The sequence below is a fragment of the Protomyctophum bolini genome (assembly GCF_963924005.1).
Source record: "Protomyctophum bolini genome assembly, chromosome: 1".
Classification (NCBI taxonomy): domain Eukaryota; kingdom Metazoa; phylum Chordata; class Actinopteri; order Myctophiformes; family Myctophidae; genus Protomyctophum; species Protomyctophum bolini.
The window spans coordinates 12453131-12466230 of NC_137862.1; the positions used below are offsets into that span (position 1 = coordinate 12453131).

General features: G+C 42.5%; 1 protein-coding gene across 1 annotated transcript; it reads right to left on the bottom strand.

The window, feature by feature from the left end:
• Nucleotides 1-136: 136 nt before the first annotated feature.
• Nucleotides 137-11914, bottom strand: tdp1 (tyrosyl-DNA phosphodiesterase 1). The gene is made up of 16 exons (XM_080763143.1): nucleotides 11665-11914; nucleotides 10244-10891; nucleotides 9742-9785; nucleotides 9538-9593; nucleotides 9237-9333; nucleotides 8806-8840; nucleotides 8183-8275; nucleotides 7416-7586; nucleotides 6721-6799; nucleotides 6439-6615; nucleotides 5598-5646; nucleotides 4821-4887; nucleotides 3069-3176; nucleotides 2602-2704; nucleotides 1923-2028; nucleotides 137-1792 (listed from the first exon to the last, which is right to left on the bottom strand). The coding sequence occupies exons 2-16, from the start codon at nucleotides 10887-10889 to the stop codon at nucleotides 1719-1721; spliced, it is 1905 nt and encodes a 634-aa protein (XP_080619269.1). The 5' UTR covers nucleotides 10890-10891; nucleotides 11665-11914; the 3' UTR covers nucleotides 137-1718.
• Between the last annotated feature and the right edge of the window lie 1186 nt (nucleotides 11915-13100).

Here is a 13100-nt window from a genome sequence, read left to right on the forward strand (position 1 = left end):
GATTGATTGATTGAAAATTGTATTAACAATGAAACTTCCCAATGTTATAGAAAATCCCACTACATGAAACAAAATGAAGAATAAACAGCAACAAATTGCTGACAAAGTAACAAAAGATTTTTTTAATTGTTAGAAAACGTGTGTCTACGCTACAGACGGACGGTAAGGTACAAATATAACATGACAACTAGAAAATGCTGTCCTAAAACGACACAAACTAATAGACAATCATAAACTAACTGTACAACATCAATATCAGATGCCGTTTGAGCCAGATGCTGCACAGAGAAGAGGCTCGCTCATCCTTCCTCTGAGCAGCACTTCAACAGAGGACAGAAGAGGGCAGACGGAGTGAGAAATAGAGAACCGAGAGATGTACTACATAAGTGAAACGTTTTAATTTAAAAGACCACCATAAGGGACCCACAAATGGACTTAAATGGACCCATGCATCTTGTGTCTGAGCTTCGACAGATTATGAATACCCAGGGCTTCCACACAGTGAAGCTGAGCAGACATACTCCACACCAGGCATACAGGGACCCACAGGCCAGCGCCCCCAGAGCCAGAGACGCCCCGCTCCAAACCCGAGCGGTGGCCACTGATAAATTCCAAATGAACCCATGGATCCATTTGGAATTTATCTCAATTTTGGACCCTTATCGGTCCAATTGGTTCCATTTGTACACTCTCAGAGTTACATGCCTGGAAGGATCTATTTGGAACGTCCTCAAAGAAACAAGAGGGTCCCTGGACCCCCACCACTGGTCTAAAACAGACAACAGAGCAAGACACAAATACAGTGATACGGACTGGAACACAAACAAACAAAAACAGAGATGAGACAGAGGGACAGATGGTAACAAATGGAGAAATTCATGACAGAGTCCACATGACAACGACAGATGAGAGGGACAGGAATAGAAAAGACACGAATGGGAGCAGACAGCTGGTCGTAGAGATGTAGCGACTGTAAATAATGAGTTGGACTGGCTCCCTGCAGAAATAAAATGTTAAAACCATAGTACAGCTTGGCTAAATTATAACAGCCTTCAAAAAAGCTGGAGAAAAGGAAGAGGTGATGTTATATGACAGACTGACATACAGTACATTATGTACAGACAGCTTCTTTGCGTTAGTTACAAAGACAACACACACAAGTAATTGAAGTAAATATAGATGGGGGTGTGCTCACAGGCATACAGTTATGCCTAGTGAGGTAGTGGATAATGAGCAGTAAAGCTGAAATGGTGATTGTGGGGTTGGCCTTGAAAGAGAGTCTACACACTGCAAGACCTTTGTCCTTTTAAAATGTTCATTACAGTAAGGATTATCCACCTGATGGATACGAGTTGAACAGCATCTACATGTGACATGACAAAACTAAGACATATTCCTTCCAGGGCAATATTTACCTTGAGAAGACATTTTGTTTTAAGGACGGCGAAAGTTTGGATTCTTGCACATGAAACCTAGCATCACTACTCTGAGCATGTCATAATAGGCGAACATTTGGCGAGAATAGATGACAATTTGATCAAACTAGGTTAACATTCAGCACAAATAGCTGATCTACAATTCAACATGTAACAACATGTTGTGAGGATTTAGAGCAGCTATTTTTTACAATTTGACATGCAACAAAGTATAGAGTTTAGGTGGATAAAGAATCCATCAATAAGTTGTTTATCTGTATTCTGTGTGTAGCAGTGTGTGTTTCAGGAGGGGACCCAGGTGTTGCCATGCGTATCAGGGGCATGGGTGTAGGGAATGTTCCACATCCATGGCTGGTCTGAGAACAGAAGAGCACAAGACAATGTAAAGGCCCAAAGCATAACAGGCCTTCTTGGAATGAATACTAATACAGCGTATATCATACTACCATTGTTAATAATAATGGTCCACGCACACGCACACAATACCTTTCTCAGAGTAGCGTTCTGGGGGCAGATCAAAGGGCACAGGGAAGGCGTTGGTAGAAGACAGGATAGGATATGGGTTCCTCTGAATAGGGAAGGTTTGCATGTTCTGAAAGACATGGACAATCATGGAGCCTTCTCTTTATTTTCTATGGACAATCATGCACACCACCAGACAGCCTTTCAGAGAAAAATGTAAGTGCTCAAAACACTATGGATTAAGTATACAGTACATTTGTGCACTCTACTGAGCAGGTGGGTGGGATATCTATCTAGTTTACAATGTCATTATGTAGATGCAACTTCCAGATGATTCCTTGCATATTCCAACCAAATTATTACATTGATGTAACGTTACGTTTATACTCCATTGCCGAACGGTGTTGCTTGATTGCTAAAAACAACAAATCGTCCAGGTCTATTTTTGGGAGGTGATGCAGCAATCTATTAAGTGATGTCTCTGTACTGCTTTTTTCCCCTTCTGCGAATGATGGGTCTAATCCTGATCAGCATTGGTTTGTTTCATTGTTAACATGATCTCCCCAGTGCGTGTTTTCATAATGCTAAATGGTAATTATATGGTAAGTGCAAAGTCAATTGACTGTTGACACTGTGTGTGCGTGTGTACTGTGTGTGTGTGTGTGTGTGTGTGTGTGTGTGTGTGTGTGTGTGTTGATCTTACATGAGCAGAAGGCAGGAAGAGGACTCCCAGCTCATAAGAGCGAACCATTATCTGAGTGTTGTTCTTTTCCAGAGCACCCCATGCCGCTTTAGACAGGTTGGAACTACACACACGCACGCACGCACACACACACACACACACACACACACACACACACACACACACACACACACACACACACACACACACACACACACACACACACACACACACACACACACACACACACACACACACACACACACACACACACACACACACACACACACACACACACACACACACACACACACACACACACACACACACACACACACACACACACACACACACACACACACACACACACACACACACACACACAGGTTGCTAGGTGTTACTGTATCAGTACAGCCTGGAAATTGAACTAGCTAGCAAACAAGAAAGTAAAAAAAGAAAGACAGAATACACAGATTAGCCAGACACACCTTGTGATGAGGATCCAGGCTAGCTGGGTGAAATCTGGTGACGTCCTCATGTAAATCTTGATGTGAGGCATTGCATGACTCCTCCCAGTGGTCTCTGCCTTCCACCGGCTGGAGTGTGCACATATGACACACACGCACACGCGCACACGCACACGCACACACACACACACACACACACACACACACACACACACACACACACACACACACACACACACACACACACACACACACACACACACACACACACACACACACACACACACACACGATTTGAATTATTTTATTTGGTCCACACTTTAAAAGGAAAATGCAAGGACACAAACAGTATGGGTGCAGTAATGTTACAATCACAAGCCTATGACACGTGTTTGGAATCATGATACAGCATGCAAGAATGTCACTCGGCAGCATCTCTGATAGCCATATTCGTTCACACGGCGGTGCTCAGGACTAGGCTTAGTCTCATATGGTGGCATAGACAGTACAACAGGGACAGTACAACACCTCGCAAGTCCATCTTATGGACACTCCAAGCTGTCGAGAGTTCGAAACGCTCCCACAAACGCTCCCACGCTGTGGACATGTCCCAGGCTGGTCCATCAGAGAGAAAGGAGTCAGCAGTCTCACACCGCCGCCCGGTGACAACACGCGGCGTCCGCTTGCCGTAGGGAAGTTGCCGACTCACCGGGTCTCTCCCGGTGACGCTGCATCCTCCACACTCCACAGCCGCTCTCATGGGCCTGGAAGTTCACACACCGCTGCCCCGATGGCGGACCGACACACCGCGGGGAAGTCACCGGGTCCACTGCCTCTCCTCCCGGCACCTGTTGTTCACGGGAGGGACCAACAGGCAGCGTGGTCGCCGGTAGTAGACTACGTGGCTGGGTACATCTTGACGCGGTATCCTGACACACAGCCACCGCCACAGGAGTTGCAAAAGTTCCAAAAGCTGTACCCACTACATTAACGATCGTAGTTAGAACGGGTGCGGTTGTTAGATGTTAAAGCGCAAATAACATGCATTTTAAAACTGCTTTTAATATTTAATAATCATATTGTCTATGTCCCTCAAAGTTATTTCTAATGGTTTGAGCCTCAATCACCACTCTGATATAACCAGCCTTGTCAGTTATTTCTGGACTTTGAAAGCAGTTTTAGCTGCAGTACCACAATGTCCTGAGGTGGAGAGGGTGCTGATATGCAGATTATTTAATATTTGAGTCATTATAATACTCATGCTAGATAAAACCAGGCTTGTTTCCATTCCATGCCAGCTTGGAAAATCAACAATGGTGGACATTGTAAACAAAGTGGAAATGCAAATTTGGAACTAAAGACTGAGAAAAGGAGGAATTATACAAAGTAGGGTGACATTGATGACATCACGATGAGGCCAAAATCAGTCGAGCTGTTTCTGAGAGCAATTTCCATTAAAACACCCATATGACATGAAGGCCTGATTGTTCAAAATTGGTTATTTGTGGGGATAGAAAACACACATGGGAGCCCCAAAAACACAAAATAAATTGAAAAAGTTGAATTTTATGTTATAGGTCCTTTAAATAACAACTTGCAAAGTTGGCGTCCACCGGCGTTTCCACCGTGCCGCCATTGCTGCACAGTTAGGCTGCACACACACACACACACACACACACGCGACTGCAAATATGAATCCAAGTATGCAGACGTGTGTGTGTGTGTGTGTGTGTGCTCGTGTGCTGTCACTCCATTAGCCACAATCCAACTTACTGGAAGTATGCGTGAAGCCAGAGCTGTTTCTGAGCCGTCTGGATGCTGTATGGCAGGGAACCTCCAGCTACAGTACATCAAATAACAACAGAACAGGACAGTTACAGTCACATGTGCAGTACTACTGTACATGCTGTTAATAAAGTCCAAGATAGACGAGTAAATGAGAGAATGGGCTTGTCAGAGTGTTGAGCGTCTTCATGCTAAGTGCTATGTGTGATTTGTGTCTTTTTGGAGTGGTTTGGTTATTGAAAATGATCATACATGTTTGGTTTCAGTTATTACACTGTACTTATTCACCACCTGTGCACAACCTAACACACACACAAACACACTCTCACATATTAACTGTATATATGGTGATTTCGGGTGTGCCAGTACAGTACAGTACAGTAGAGGGTACAGTAGAGGGACCCCACACGGTAACTGTCATTTCTCAACCTGACACAGGGTGGCTTGCGGGAATCTGGTCTATTTGGCAGCCCGTTACCGCCACCTAGCGACATTATAGCGTTTTCATAAAGTGTGAGTTCTCGTGTAAAGGGTCAATTAAAAATAAGAATGCAACTTTGCTGTTTTATCTGGAGACTGTCGCCGTCTAAAAGAGGCCTAATATCCACGCAGTGCTACTGGAACACAGCATCAAACACTGGAGCCAATCTTTCCATTCTGAGTAATGAGCATGCTCCGTCGGTCTCTCCCACAAAAGCGATTGTGGTCAAAATTACTGCATAGTCTCAGGTGGGTTATATTCTTGGCTTTATATGTGTTCCTCACCTGGGTATCCCTCCAGACTGGTTCTTACATCCTCCACTGAAGGATACACCTGCAAAACACAAACAAACCAGTCTTTAGTGAAATTTAAAAGGTACGGCAAGTGATATTTGTTTGTTACTATAACTGTTGAATATTCTGATAGTACCTAATGCTATAGACTAGAGTGTTTGTTCATTAACAGGAGACTCTCTCTCTCCAGCTCTTTAGTAAACACTTAAGACTTTCAGGTCAAGATACCAATTCTATCCAATTAGGAGAAATAACTCAAACGGAGTGAAATTGGAATTTGGAAGTGATGACAAAGAACTGGAACACTATAAAATGTAAGCGGATAAAGCACTGTAAAGAAGGGGAGATCCCTGTTACTGAACAAACGCTAGCAATGATTACTATAAAAAATAAGTAAATATAGTGTTTTAACATTTTGCAAAAATACTTTTAGTTTGAACTGTTACTGGGGTTTTTTCTTCTCTCTCTTAGCCAAATATTGTGCTCTTAGAAACCATCTTGTGCTGGGAAATGTCCTAGTACGCAGTTGTGGGAACTGGGAAGCATAGGAGGGGGTGAGCAAATCTTTGCTGCTACTACACACTGACTGCTATCATGTGTGCGTATAAATCCAGTGTCAAGATTGTGTGTTCCATTCACACAGTCCATTGTTCCATTATTAAATGTATAGAGTTTAATATATTTAGCGATTATATTGTTTTTATTGTGTCTTTTATCTAAATCTGTATCCTATTACTGGCTACTCTAGCAACCCTAGGGTGTCATCAAAGTCCTATGTAGTATCCAATTGTGGCAGTGGTTGCATTGTTGCAATAAGGCGAGTGGAACGTACCAGGTGCAGGGGGGGGTCTGACCGGAGCGAGGTTTTACCCAGTGTGCTCATCGTGCGCAGGAACTCCCCTGTCAACCATTTGGTCTTGTCCACTCCCAAGGAGCCAATGCTGGAGAACTGACCAATGACAGGCCAGGTCTCTTCATTGGGAATGGGACGTGTGTTTTCATACAATAACTTTTAAAAAAAATAGAAAGAGAAAGGGAAAAGAAATACAAGTCATGAAATGTCTGAATAAGGCAGCCATCAGACAGACAGACAGATAGACAGAAGGGTCTTTACCTTCCTGAGTCTCAGGTGTCCCCAACGGTCCATATCTTTACCAACATACCTCCCTGGAGTAGAACCAATCACATAGACTCTGGCAATAGACAGCAGAATTATTAATGGAGTTATTAACAATGAACTTGAAGTATCAGTAGAATGAAAACGTTGAAATGAACCTGGAGGTTTATAAACCACGGGGTGCCTTGGACGTGTATATGTGTCTTTAAGTCCTTTTTATTGATATCAAACCATATTACAAAAATCGTTTTTTTTTGTTTGTTTTTTTGCCTTTCATTCATCAGCGAAGCTGCGATCCTAGACCGGTTTCACGCATGCACACTGCCGTTCACTTCCTTGTTTACGGGCCGACAAAAGTTGCTCATAACTCTAAAATCTACGGCGCTCCCCATGGTTTTGACGCAGATGTTCTGTGGTCATTTCTGACTTCAGCAAGCACCTCATTAGACGAGGTAGTGTGAGGTACTAAGGGAAAATTATGCCTCCCGGTTTTGGGGGGTAATGGAATGGCGGGGCTTTTCAGAGTAAAATCTGCCTCATCTGCATGGCACTCTAGCGCCTTTATTATGAAGAATTCCCCGGCAAAAAAAAGTGTTTTAATAATGAACTAAACGGATTAGTCTGACTAACCACCGTGTATTATACTTTGTTTCAATGTACTTAGATCTTGCACAATGTAAGTCACTGCCCACCTGCTTTCAGACAAGTCGTGCTCTTGGATTCTCTGCATCCAGTCAGTGAGCTCGGGTGCACGATACGCTGCAAGGTATTCCAGCAGGTCTCTCTTGAAGAAGGTTGGAGACTCACCGTCGCTTGGTGCGCTGCCATCCGGTAAACGTGGAAACAATGGGCTCATCCACATTCTGGGAAGAGGACATCACAGCCAAGAAATTCATTACACCTCAAATTTACATTTATTTAATCATCTCAAAATAACAGTAGTGGGTCGCACACTCCAAGACTTCAGTTCAAAACATTTCTTTCATTTTTGAATGTAGGCAGTCACTCTCCACACCGATGAAGGCTGGATAGCCGAAACGTTTGTCCCTGTTCAAAAATGAAATAAATGTTTTGAACTGAAGTCTTGGTGTGTGCGACCCACTACCGTTATTTTTATGTTTTGAACAGGTAGCGCACCTACAGTCAGAATGTGCAGTGGTCACATGAAGAGTAATTTAATCGTATGGTATGTACATATTAGCTTGTAGGTCTGCTATTTTTGAAAAATCGAAGAACGACTGACATTTTTTTAAATCTGATCTCAGGTCAGAATGGGTTCATCAGACCAGTGTGTGTCCAGTGGAAACCTCATATGAATCTGATCTCAGGTCAGAATGGGTTAATGCATGCAACGCTGACGAAGGCTATAAGCCGAAACACGTATGTTGTGCAGCATACTATAACTATGCCAATTATAATAATTATATAAGTGAATGAAGAATTGTTCCTGTGGACTGACCCCTGTGACTTCTGGTACCAGTCCGCTCTGATGAGGTTGGAGGTGGTAATGACGACCCTGAAGCCCTCCTCGTACCACAACAGCATCATTTTCCTGAACCAAGAACAAATATGGAAGATGAACTACAGCAGTATCAATACAAAGGCAAGGCACTAGTATACATGCCATGACTACACTGTCTGCTACATTGGTGATTCTCAACCTGTGGGCCAGGGCCTACTGGTGGGTCGTGAGGGTACTTCAAGTGGGCCCCTGTCGTGAGGGTACTACAAGTGGGCTCCTAAATAATTGCTATCAGGAATCTCGGGAATATTAGCATACTGTTCCTGTGAAGAGTTTTATATCTGTTAATGGTTAATTTTGTGGCTCAGTGACCCTTGTACTCCTTCTCAGCTTTCCCACTGTCTATGTCTCCTACACTGTCTCACTCTCAGTCGGTCTCTCCTACACCATTTCCCAGGAGGCACAGAGTTTTCTCTGTCATCCTAACATAGAGAAGCCAGGGACAGGCAGGGTGCGATCGCCTTATATTCGACCAGTTTTTAAACTTTTAAGACAATGCCAGGGAAACAGTGTCAACAGAACTGACAGACATGGCACACAGGAGCAGAGAGAAGGCTTACGTGTGATGAGTTCCAAAAGGAATGTCCAGTTTAGCCTGCAAGGACAAAATATATCCCATTAACTACTTTAAACTTGGCGCGTCTATTTTGCGCATGTCATTACAGGCAACAACTTTCAAACATTTTACATTTTTAATTTAAAAAAGTGTCTATTTTCACTATTTTTATACGTCACCATTGTACAACAAAGTATAATACAATACAGACTTATGTTGTCATTAGTCGATAATAAACTAAAGATATATTTTCTTTATGTTGATTTGTTGAAAATAAATGCTTCTCGAGTATTCGATTAACCTAATGAGCAAGATGATATTGGTTCTTCTACATATTGGTTTAGATGTTCGGTTACTTGGCCAGCCCTAGCACATCACATCCCAATGTGATGGGAGTGTTTCCATGTGGTGTGTGAGGTGAGCTGTGTACAGTACCTGACAGAAGCTGATGTGACTGTAGGGTTTAGCCTGCTGCAGCAATCTAGCTTTGGCCTCCCTCTTGTCTCCGTGGACTATCAGAACTGGCTTGTTCCTGAACAATCAACATCACACTGAATGCTTTACTGCTTCACCACCAGAAAGACAAGACAGTATACACAGTGTAGGAGAGACAGACGGTAGGAAAGCTGAGAGGGAGACAGTGTACTGTAGGAGAGACAGACCGTAGGAACTTAAGGCTGAAAGGGAGACATTGTAGATGAGTATTATGTGATAGCTGATAAAGAACAGGCCTTACCTAAATTCTGGTGGATACTGCTGAACCATCCAGGCAATATCAAAGCAGTAGTTAAACTAGAAAAGAGCAATGAGAACAATTCAACTCGTCTTTTCAGGCTAAGTAAGGTACCTTACAGAAATAATACTTTAAATTCTCATCATTAGACCTGCAAAATGCAAAACAGAATTTTAAGATGATACAACTGCATGAAGAATCTCTTACCTGAACTGACTCCTTCAATGTCCCAAATAATGGAGACAGGATGTCTGATTAAAGATAAATCCATGATTAATTGTTAATGTATTCTTTATACAAACTTACAAACAAAAGAAACGCCACTTCTTTCATCTTTAGGCTGGTTACAGCCATTTTTTTATCGTCGTGTCAGAGAAATAAACTGAACAAAAGTAGGGATTTGAAGCAATTCATATTCAGCTTTCAACCAAAGTCACCTAAGCTCACCTTCCATCTGCCAACACTTTCATTATGCATAATTTCCTATATTGTCAATTAAGCAAAACTACATGTAAATGAACTGAACTAATGTAAACACATCTAAACCGAGTTACAAATGTCACTTTAAAAATGCCTGTACAATTTTGCTTTCCTTCAACTGTCAAATAAACATCACAACAATAAACTAAAGTAAACTATAAAGTTAATAAAAACCAAAACAAACCAAAACCAAAGCCAGGATGAGGACCCCACATGGTATATGCTTTACCTTTGATATGCAGAGCCCCAGTGTTGTATTTCTTGTCCAGCCCAGTCACCTTGTTGAGGTAAAACCTGTAAGTGTCATTAGAGCAAGGTACACTTCTCTCAAAGAAGTCCTCTGGCTCATCCACGTAGTAAACTCTCCCGTGGGGACTTGGAGGGCGCTCTTGCTTCGACTCCACCTTCGGCTTCTTGGCTCTAGGAACTGGACTAGACCTGTGTGGATCTGAGGGTAGATCTGAGCTACGTTCCTTTCCATTCCGACCATCATCATCGTCACTATCCGAAAGAGCCCAGCCCGAGTCGTCCGTCTCCTTCTTCCGCTTTCCGGCTAGTGAGGGACTGGATTCGTATTTCACCGGCCTCAACTGGCTGGTATGGGCCAGTTGCCTCGCTTCAGAGCCGATGACAAGAGTGGATGGGGCCGTCCTAACCGGTGACAAATTGGATTCTGTTTTCACGACTGTCGTGGGTGTGGGAGGAAGGTTGTGTCTGGTTGTGGAGTCAGCCAGGTGATGAGAGGTAGAGGAGACAGAGGCCAGGTGATGAGAGGTAGAGTCTGCATGTTTGGAAGGCTGAGCTGAGCTGAGCTGCTCATCATCGTCATCACTGCTAGAGACAGCCCACTTGCCATGTTGGCTCCCCTGAGACATGGCTGAGGAAAGGGGGAGATCAGAGAGCCAGTTCAATAAACATTAAGCCACATCTGAAAAGTGAAAACGTCACTTGACAATGACTCAGAAGTAGCCTGGTAAACCATCCCGGTTGCATGAATTCACATTATTCCTCATTAGTCTTCTGCAGATCAATCAGGCCCCATAGCACTCACACTGGGCAAGACCTAAGCTGTAGAGGCTATCATTTGTTTTGGGCAGGAAGTTGCAGGATTTTGGCGGAAGTACCGCTCAGGGAAAGGACGTTGATGCTTTACAAATCAGTTTACATTCAAAAACTGGAAGTGAGAGTCAATTGGTGTTTGTGAATCACTGTGCATGCTGTTTGGCTTTTCCACTTTTTGGTTTTCTGCAAAACGCCCACTAGGATGATTTACCAGGCTAACTCAGAAGCACTTTGTGGATAGGTTACTTACAGTCAGTAATTTTAGATTTCTGTAAGTTACAGACATGTTGACATGACATCCACTCACAGTTAACAGTCTTTGTATTGAGTTGTTTGAATTGTACTGTAATTCTGCAAACTGTTAATAAATATTTAAATCAATCAATCAATCAATCAAAGATGCAGATCAGAAAGGGAATTTGTTTGATGTTGTTGTGGTGGCACGCACACACACGCGCGTAACGCACGCGCATACACACAAGCACGCACAATAAAAAAAAATAAGTCTGGAGTACAGCCGAGCCCATGCTGAATTATTACACTTAATAACCCAGTATTCTAATCTGGCACTGATTTATTACTACTTACCGTTAGAAGTGAAAGATTGAGTGTTATTCAATCAATGATCTATTGTCTGCGAAGTTGTTCTTCCAACGACCCAGTGCACTCAATGTAATACATGCATTCTGAGTTTTCTGACGCAAACATGCACATGGATAAACAGCAAGACACCTTGAATATTACTCTGATATCTTTTTCCACATGCAATATATTAGATCAGCGATAAATGCCTTATAAATGCCTTAATCAAATACATATCCACCGCTGCAGCAAGTTGAATTTACTGATGCACAGATATATACGTCCGATGTGCAACGCGGATACTTGACGATTGAGGTTCCGCGAGTTCTGCACTGGCTATAGTTCTGCATATAAAAAAGTATTTAATGTATGCCCTACTATAAAAAAAAAACCAGGAGGAGATCTGTTGTCTGATCAGATGTTTTTAGTGTAGATAGAGACGTATTGCGATTGGCATTTCATTTCCTAATGTTAATGTACAGTTCGACGCTTCAATGACTTACAGCCTAAAGTATGAGCTTACAGCGCCTCCCTGTGGTGAAACCAACTCTCTGAGTCAGTGGTGGAAAAAGTACTCACTACTCAGTAATAACTGTATGCAATGTAGAAATACTGTGATGGAAGTGTTTTATGGAAGTAAAAACATGGCATTATTCGGCACACATACCATCATTCGTCACATGTATTTTAGGTCTCCTCACTTGTGTTTTAAACCTCGCAAATCACACGTCGCAAATGTATTCACTGCTTCACTTGTGTTTTCACTGCTTCACGTGTCTGCAAAATACAACTCGCAGAGATTTGCACTCCTTCACTTGTGTTTTATAGCGTTTGCAAACAACTTAATTATTTATTTATTATTTACAATAATGTCTCATTTGACCCTCGCCAACTTTGTATTTGCACGGCTTGGGATATGTGGATATGAGGATTCTAAAAACGATAGACTTATAAATCCTAAGGCCTTGTTTATACTTCACTGTGCAACGGTCCTATGCTGGAAAATAGCAGATATGCAAACTCACAGGCACAGCACAATGAGCACATCTCATTCAAGACACTGAACTTGCAGATCTGCCATCCAAATGCATTATATTGGTTAAATGGAAATGGGCCCTATACTAAGAGATGCAGAAATTAACTAGAAAAGTGCCCTTACAGGTCTCCACCAGGAGGATAGGAGAGTGTGATGTTTGGCAAAATGTGTAGGTGCATGCGTGCGTGCGTGAGAGTGTGGAGGAGAGGTGGGCCGGCCATTGAGTGGGAACCAATCAAAAAAATATTCAACAATGCATTATGGGACAAACCTCTGTTAAAACCTAAATTACTGTTTAAAAGGGAAAACGATGATAGAACTACATTGTACCACTTTGTATGTGAATCGGTCAATGTTATTTTTTGTTTTGTTTATATTTTTGAAATAAAATATATTTTGACAATAA

Excerpts from the sequence above, each read along its gene's own strand:
- tdp1 (XM_080763143.1), bottom strand. The coding sequence starts at position 10,889 with ATGTCTCAGGGGAGCCAACATGGCAAGTGGGCTGTCTCTAGCAGTGAT. Across the intron at positions 7,587-8,182 it reads TGGTACCAGAAGTCACAGGG|AATGTGGATGAGCCCATTGT; the intron begins GTCAGTCCACAG and ends TCCTCTTCCCAG. Across the intron at positions 2,705-3,068 it reads GCCTGGATCCTCATCACAAG|TTCCAACCTGTCTAAAGCGG; the intron begins GTGTGTCTGGCT and ends GCGTGTGTGTAG.